At 47.2% G+C, this 8,813-nt stretch overlaps 1 protein-coding gene across 1 annotated transcript; it reads left to right on the plus strand.

Moving 5' to 3' along the window:
• The first annotated feature begins 527 nt into the window (after positions 1-527).
• Positions 528-5,217, plus strand: LOC143943391 (low affinity immunoglobulin gamma Fc region receptor II-b-like). The gene is made up of 4 exons (XM_077465124.1): positions 528-558; positions 1,835-1,855; positions 4,590-4,856; positions 4,940-5,217. The coding sequence occupies exons 1-4, from the start codon at positions 528-530 to the stop codon at positions 5,215-5,217; spliced, it is 597 nt and encodes a 198-aa protein (XP_077321250.1).
• The last annotated feature ends 3,596 nt before the right edge of the window (positions 5,218-8,813 follow it).

Genomic DNA, 8,813 nt, shown 5'->3' on the forward strand with positions numbered 1-8,813 from the left:
CACGAGCGGACTGTCCGCCCAAACACTGTTCAGCGGACAAAGTTGGACGAACAGTCCGCCCGTGTGTACGCGGCCTTATTGTTACATCATCACCAATAGATTGCCCCTTGTGTGTAACCCGAGTTTACGATTCTTATTGGTACATTTACCCCAGAGAAGTGCCTAATGGTGTCACCTGAGTCTACTATTCAGAGAGATAGGAATGGAATCCATACCTTGCCACAATGACAACACTGGACTCCAAACAAGTGTCCTTACCATCATGTAATCCAGCTACACCAGTAAACCTGGTTACAAGGCCAGCAGTAGCCACCCAAAAATGTCATATGAGTTTTGTCTAGCATATCATATCAGATAAAGCGGAACTGAGATCTTGTTGGCTATCACAGATTATTCCTCATTCTACATTCTTACAATATTGGTGTTAAGTCTGGTGAAATGTCCATAAATAACACTCATGAAGTAAGAAGACGCTCATAACTTCTGCTTCTCTGGAAGACCGTCACAACTTTCAAGTCTCGGCTACCATGTCTGTCATTCTTGCCATTGTGTTTCTATGTAAGTAGAATTTGTTTTCTTTTTTTTTAATACCTAGTATTCTATTTTATTATTTTAAATATCAAAGTATTGGTGCCTTAACTTTGAGATTGTACGCAACATAAAATAACTCATTACTATGAACCTGTTAGAGGCTCGATGTAAAGCACACTTATTATAGTTTTATCTGTTGTGGACAAAGTATGATGACCCCTCTTCTTCTTCTTCTTCTTCTTCTTCTCTTCTGCATCTTCCATCGTATTCACCATCCAATGGGCACTGTATTAGCTGTCTAGTTCCATGATAAATCTTGTACATCATGTGACAGTTGTTAATTAGTATCCATTCTCAGTAATGGTGGATTGCACATTATAGAAAGGAGCTACAGAAGTCATCTAAGCAGAACATTTCTTGACTTGTGCTGTTATTATCATAGATTGTAAGCTGTGTTCATGGTCTTGTCATGAAGGCTGGAAGGTTCACATTAATCTATATAAGTCAGAACCAGGAATGTGATTTCCAGAAGAGCTTTGTTTTAGTTGTAAGAGTCAATGATGAGGATAGCTGGATGTCATCTATAAGGAGAAAAATGTTGAAGGTCAGGGTAATGCTAGGGTTGGGTCCCGGGTTACATGTCCTGGTTCTGCTGCTGAGTGCCCCTTGTCTCATGTGATTCAAATATTGCCTTAAGTTGTATCCTCTATCCAATTAGATCCCAATATTGTATCTACCCGGGGTGGGTAGAGGGTCTGATCACTCAATGAGGGAGTTAAATGAAGGTGTTTAGTTTGGTAAAGGGGGATCTGGTGGATACATAGTTCGGTTCTGATGGCTGGTTGACTGAATCTGCAGAAGCAGGAATGGGAAAGGTCTGGTTACTGATTGAAATAAGTTAATAAAAGTGCCGATGTTGGGGGGGTGGCTTGAGGCAGCATAAGGCATAAAAGAAATGTCTTGGTAAGGTGGTTATGATGGATGCATAGAAGGATCTGAATGAGCTTGTCCAATCATTGTGTAAGGGGGTGATAGGTTGAATATAAGGACGATGGATGGCTACACGTTGGAGGAGTGGTAACTTTAAGTCCGTTTGCTTAACCCAACCTCTCCAAACCATAGCTTGTCAAATACGATCTCTGGAGATCGAAGAAAATTGTGATTCTAACATTTTTGCAATGAAGAAAATTCATAATTTCTAACTCAAAATGAAAGGATGAAAAATTATTGGAATGCATTAGATATTCTTTAATGACATGTGCTGTACATAACATTTTCTAAAAAGTGCCTTTTGGCTTTTCAGCTTTGAATGTGGGAAAATCTGGTGAGTACAGAGTTGAATTATATACTATAAGCACATGAATACTACAAAAAAATATACTTTTTTTTTTACAATTTTGGTCTTAAAGTTGTCTGAGAAAGAAGGGGTTTGGATCATTGTTTATGACTTTGTTGATAGCTTTGCATTAATATTCAAAAAGTGTGGGTTAGCTATATTTGTACACAATCAAGATTAAATTGTCATAAAATTTACTTAAATGTATCACACAAATGCTTCCTGGAAAGACCCGTAGTGGGGAGATTTGAATTTGGGTCAAAACCTAAATTGATTTGAAACTTTCAAAGTTCAGTTTTTGAGTACATTTTTAGGAATATATTTTTTGAATGCTTTGGTGGTTTCTGATGATTGCACTTGGCCCTTCGGAGAGCTTCTAAATGAACTACTGTCTCCCAAATAGAGGGAATACGGGAACAGTTGGGGGAGATCTTTGCAATGTACATGACCTGATTCGGGGCGGATCCAGAGTTTAATCTCAGGAGGGGCACTGCCAAATTTTTGCGGGCAATTTGTAGGGGAAATGGCTTTTGTTGGCGCTTCAATCGTCAAGGCACCATGGTTAATATGGTGTCAGGGTGATTGAAGTGCATTATATCTCTTATTAAATTGTAATATAAAATGAAATAGTTCCACTCACTATAATGCAGAATCAGTGGGAGGTCTGAGTGTGTCACTTGCCACCATCACCTGCCTTCGCCTGTTATCAGATTCAGATTGTCACTACCAGTGGCCAGTGACAGAGTGCCCGTTGGTCCCGGAGTGAGGCCTGCACAGTAATAGCAGCCTTCTTTTAAGTGCAGAAATTCAGCGATGTGGGGCGGGGCGGGGGGGGGGGGGGTCGGTGAGAGACAGTGGCATCTCCAGATTTAATATTTAGGGGGGCACATTGGAGGACAGGGATGAAAGGTGGGGGGGGGGGCAACTATAAAATGCAATTATATATACACCCACACATAAATACACAGTGTCTTGAAAAAGTATTGGTGGTTGCAGCCAGGTGGAGGGGAGGACAGAGTGGGAGCAGCCAGGTGGAGGGGAGGACAGGGTGGATGAAGCCAGGTCCAGGGGAGGACAGGGTGGGAGTAGCCAGGTGGAGGGAAGGAAAGAGTGGATGCAGCCAGGTCAAGGGGAAGACAGGGAGGGAGTAGCCAGGTGGAAGGGAAGACAGGGTGGGAACAGCCAGGTGGAGAGGAGGACAGGGTAGATGCAGCCAGGTGGAGGGGAGGACAGAGTGGGAGCAGGCAGGTGGAGGGGAGGACAGGGTGAGAGCAACTAGGTGGAGGGGAGGAAAGGATGGGAGCAGCCAGGTGGAGGGGAGGAAAGGGTGGGAGCAGCCAGGTGATTTTTTTATATATGTGTGCAAAAATGACTCAGGCAGAGAAAGTTAACCCTTTGTAACCCTTTGAGTTTTTTTTTACCTTCATGTCTTCTATGCATCAAGTAAAAAAAAAAATCAGCAGGGGGGAGGGGGCCAGGGGTGCCTAGGAGGGACCTGAGAAGAGGAGGATCGGGGCTGCTCTGTGCATAAATATTACATAGATTATATAAGTATAACACGTTAAACATATAAAAAAAAAACTCTGCCTTGAAAGAGGAACTGCAGTCGGCTCACCTAATTTGTAATAAAAACATCATTGCATGACTCATCCCCCCTCTCTTGCTGGCAAACTCTCACAAGAAAGAGAGAGACAGAGAGAGAGAGAGAATTAGAGAGAGAATGGGAGAGAGAGAGAGGGGGGGAGAATGCGAGAGAGAGAGAGAGAGAGAATGGGAGAGAGAGAAGGAAAGAGAGAGAGAGAGAGAGAATGAGAGAGAGAGAGAATGAGAGAGAGAGAGAGAGAATGGGAGAGAGAGAAGGAAAGAGAGAGAGAGAGAGAGAGAGAGGGAGGGAGGGAGAGAGTTAGAGAGAGAGAGAGAGAGAGAGAGAATGGGGGGAGAGAGAGGGGGGAGAGGGAGAATGAGAGAGAGAGGGGGGAGAATGGAAGAGAGAGAGAACGAGAGAGAGTGAGAGAGAGAATGCGAGAGAGAGAATGAGAGAGAGAGAGAGAGAGAATGAGAGAGAGAGAGAAAGAATGGGAGAGAGAGAATGAGAGAGAGAGAATGAGAGAGAGAGAGAGAGAAAGAATGGGAGAGAGAGAATGAGAGAGAGAGAAAGAGAGAGAGAGAATGAGAGAGGGAGGGAGGGAGAGAGAGAGAGAGTGGAAGAGAGAAAGAGAGGGGGGAGAGAGAGAGAATGGAAGAGAGAGAGAATGAGAGAGAGAGAGGGAGAGAGAGAGAGAGAGAGAGAGAGAGAGAGAGAGAGGGAGAGAGAGAGAGAGGGGGAGAGAGAGAATGGAAGAGACAGAGAGAAAAAATGGAAAAGAGAGAGAGAGAGCTGTCTATGATGTCATAAGCCTTGGCTATGGCGAGACAAGAAACAGGAAGTGGGCTGTATAAAGGGATTTACTGCCAGAAAAAAAAAGTTTTGCAATCCAAAGATAAATCAACAACAAGAGCAGAAGATTTAATAGATGGAAAGATGAAAAAATGACTGAAGGTCCGATTTAATGTCACTGTAAGGGGAGAAGCTTTCATTTTTTTAAATAAAGATCTACCAACGTGTGAGGAAATCTCTGTGCCCAGGACTACAAACATTCCCATTTCTATAGAGAATGTATTTTTCTCATACAAGATGTGTTCACCTCTCTATGTGCTCTGTGTGATCTCTTTTCTTCTATAGGAGGGGCCATCAAACCTGTGGTGACCTTCACACCCAACTGGGGGAATATATTACAAGGTGACGATGCGACTCTAACATGTGATGTGCCGTCTACTGTACCAGAGGAGCCCCGGACCTATCACTGGTACAGAAACCAGACAAAGATAGAAGGAGATCAAGAGAGACTTCATATCATTAGATCTTCAGTACAGCGGGACAGAGGAGATTACCAGTGCCAGACCATCGGTGGTGATATCAGTGATCCCGTCTTCCTAAATGTTACAGAACGTGAGTCGTCCATCTCATCTCCATCATTACAGATTGTTGGGTGTGAATAGAACAAACTAAAGTATCATTTTATTTCATTTCAGATCATGTCATCCTGCAGAGACCTCCATCTGCCATCTATGAAGGAGACCCCCTGACTCTGAGATGTCATCATATAAAACATTTTAATGCAATAAACACAAAATTCTACAAGGATGATCAGGAGATAAAATCATCGGAATCCGACTCCACATTCCATATTCCTAATATAACGAGGAGTCAGTCTGGACGGTACAAATGTACTAAAGAATTACAACGTTTTTATAGTCCAAATGTACAAGAGAACTCAGATGAATCCTTTATCTCTGTGAAAGGTAAATGAATGTCGTATATAAACTGTAATCTTAGAAATATTAGTAGATCCAGAGGAAGGTGAACTCCCATAAATAATATGATCTGTGAAGTGATTCTGCTGCAGAAATAAAAAGAAGAAAATTGGTTGTAAAGACTAGGGATGAGCTTCGTGTTCGAGTCGAACATACGTTCGCCCGTTCGGCGAATTCTGAACGTTGTGGGCCGTTCGCGCCAAACTCGTGTGGCACTCACGGCCCACAATGCACTGCGCCATCGCAGTGCATTGCTGGCTCATGATTGGCCAAGCATGCACTGTGACCCCACATGCTTGGCCAATCACAGCGCCGGCAGCGAGGAGAGCCATGATTGGCCACAGGCAGGATGCCTGTGGCCAATCATAGCTCAGGCTGTGTAGTACATGCCCCACACTATATAAGGCCGCCAGCGCGGCGGCCTTGTGTAGTGTGTTGGCGTCTGTAGGAGTTAGTGGGTGTTCTGTGTACCTTCAACACAGTATACACCGATCGTTATCGGCCGATTTTTTGATCTTGCTCTTCTGTAGTGGTTGTTGTCTGCGTGCCCTGACCGCAGTATACACCGCTATATCCACCTATATAGCTAGCTATATTTCTCTTTTTTAATAGAGCTTGCAGTCGGTTGTAGGAGATTGTGTGTGCTGTCTGCGTGCTCTGAACCCAGTATACACCGCTATATCCATCTATATAGCTAACTATCTTGCTCTTTTTTAAATAGAGCTTGCAGTCAGTTGTAGGAGATTGTGCGTGCTGTTTGCGTGCCCTAAACCCAGTATACACCGTTATATCCACCTACATAGCTCTTCTCTAATTGAGCCATCTGCCATCTGCAGGAGTTAGTGGGTGTTGTGCGTGCCTCCAGCACAATATACAATACCCAATTGCTGGTTTTCCCAACTCCCTTCAGGCCATTACCATGTTTGGAAGGCCAGCAAGGAGAGGCAGACAGGCGCGAGCCGATAAAAGAGGGCAAGCAGGCTCTGTGTCTAGAGACAACAGTGCTAGTCGTGGACGCGGTGCATCGTCATCATCAGCACGTGGCCATGGGACACGCTTGTCCTTCTTTTCGGCAGCTGGACATATTGAGCCGCAACATGCCAACGACTTGGTAGAGTGGATGACCAAGCCTTCTTCATGCTCCTCATCCTCTCTCACCCAGGCTCAGGGTACTAGCAAAGCAGCTGCAAACGCATCGTCTTCCCTCCTCTCAATGTCATCATCAGTGACTCCTTCCCTAGACCCACCACGTCCTCCTGAGGAGTCTCCTGAACTCTTTGAGCACAGTGTTGGGTACATGCTCCAGGAGGATGCCCAGTGTTTTGTAGGCTCTGATGATGATACTCAGCTAGAGGAAGGCAGTAGCATGAATGCAGAGAGAGGGGAAGGGGATGCTCAAGAAGGACAGCAATCTGGCAGTCATGTTCCACAAGCTGCAGCATACTGCCAGGTTTGCTCCAGCGATGAAGAGGGAGGGTATGATGAGGTCACTGACTCCACGTGGGTGCCTGGTAGGAGAGAGGAGGAGGAGGAGGAGGCACATGTCCAACGAGGCAGGATGCCCTCCGGGGGCCAGCTTAGGGGCAGCACACTGACTGAATCACACCGCAGAGCTCCGCCTGTGCAGGGCGCTGCCTCTGCGCGTTATTCTAAAAGTTCTTTGGTGTGGGCCTTTTTTGAGACGAGTGCATCAGATTGCACCGCTGCTATTTGCAACATATGTCTCAAGCGTATCTCGCGTGGCCAAAACATCAGCCGCTTGGGCACCACATGCTTGACCAGACATATGTTGACCTGCCATGCAGCTCGTTGGCAAGCGTACCTCAAAGACCCACACCAAAGAACAAAGCGGACCTCTCCTTGCTCCTCATCAGCTGGGATCTCCAACCCCACTAGACATTCAGTCCTCTCTGAAACCTGCACTGAGAGGAATGAAGGTGTAGAATTAGGTGTGTCACAGCCAAGTGCTTCCGGGCACTCTGCTAGCAGTACACCCACGTCCGATTATAGCAGGCAAATGTCCCTGCCCCAGCTGCTGGACCGGCGAAAGAAGTTCACTCCCAGCCATCCACATGCCCAGCGGTTGAATGCTAGCATGGCTAAATTGCTAGCACTTCAACTGCTGCCTTTTCAGTTGGTAGACTCAGCCCCCTTCCGCGAGTTTGTACAATGTGCGGTTCCTCAGTGGCAGGTCCCCAAACGCCACTTTTTCTCACGGAAGGCGATTCCGGCTCTCTACCGGCATGTGGAAGGCAATGTCCTTGCCTCGCTGGACAGGGTGGTCAGCGGTAAGGTGCATATTACCGCTGACTCATGGTCCAGCAGGCATAGATAGGGACATTACCTGTCTTTCACGGCCCATTGGGTCACTCTTCTGGCAGCTGGGAAGGATGCAGGACAAGGTGCAGTAGTGTTGGAGGTTGTTCCGCCACCACGCCTCCAAAATGCTACTATTGGTTGTGACACACCTCTCTCCTCCACCCCCTCCTCTTCTTCTTCCTCCATGGCCTCTTTCAGTGCTCTGTCCTCAGAACCAGCGGTGCTCCATAGGCATTCCAGGGGCTACGCAAGTACGCAGGCAAAACAATGCCATGCCGTGCTTGCGCTGGTTTGTTTGGGGGACAGGAGCCACACTGGGGTGGATGTTTTGTCAGCTCTGCAGGGGCAGGCCGAGAGGTGGTTGATGCCACGCCAGCTTAAGCCAGGAATGGTGGTTTGCGACAATGGCACCAACCTCCTCTCCACCCTCCGACAGGGACAACTGACCCATGTGCCCTGTGTGGCTCAAGTCCTTAACCTGGTGGTGCAGCGGTTCTTGGGCAGGTACCCGGGCTTACAGGATGTCCTGAAGCAGGCCAGGAAAGTCTGTGTGCATTTCCGCCGATCATTTAATGCCTGTGCTCGGCTGGCTGAGCTCCAAAAGGAGTTGAACCTGCCCAAGAACCACCTTATATGTGACATGCCCACCAGGTGGAACCCAACGTTGGCCATGCTGCAGCGGCTGCACACGCAGCAGAGGGCCATCAATGAGTACCTGTGCGACTACGGCACCAGGACAGGGTCAGGGGAGCTTGGTTTTTTCTCACCACGCCAGTGGGGCATGATCAGGGATGCATGCACTGTCCTGTCACCATTTGAGGAGGCCACAAGGATGGTGAGCAGTGACAGTGCATACATCAGTGACACTGTAACTCTTGTCCACCTCTTGGAGCATACGCTGCGTGGAATAATGGACAGGGCACTTGAGGCAGAATAGAGGCAGGAAGAGGAGGACTTCCTTGCCTCTCAAGGCCCCCTTTATCCAGACAGTGTTCCTGCTGTGCCACCCATCACACAGGAAGAGGATGAGGAGGAGGAGGAGGATGATTGTGTCAGCATGGAGGTGGAGGCTGGCACTCAGCATCAGCAGCAGCAGCAGCAGCAGCAGTCTTGTAGGGATGATTTACAGTCCCAAGAAACCCGTGGACTTGTACGTGGCTGGGAGGAGGTAGCTGTGGATCATGTTGTCCTTAGTGACCCAGAGGACCCCGGACCGAATGCCTCAGCTAACCTACGCTGCATGGCCTCCCTGATCCTCCTATTCTTCGGATCA

The sequence above is a fragment of the Lithobates pipiens genome, unplaced genomic scaffold (assembly GCF_037356315.1).
Source record: "Lithobates pipiens isolate NorthernLeopardFrog02 unplaced genomic scaffold, aLitPip1_a1.2 Scaffold_30, whole genome shotgun sequence".
NCBI lineage: Eukaryota > Metazoa > Chordata > Amphibia > Anura > Ranidae > Lithobates > Lithobates pipiens.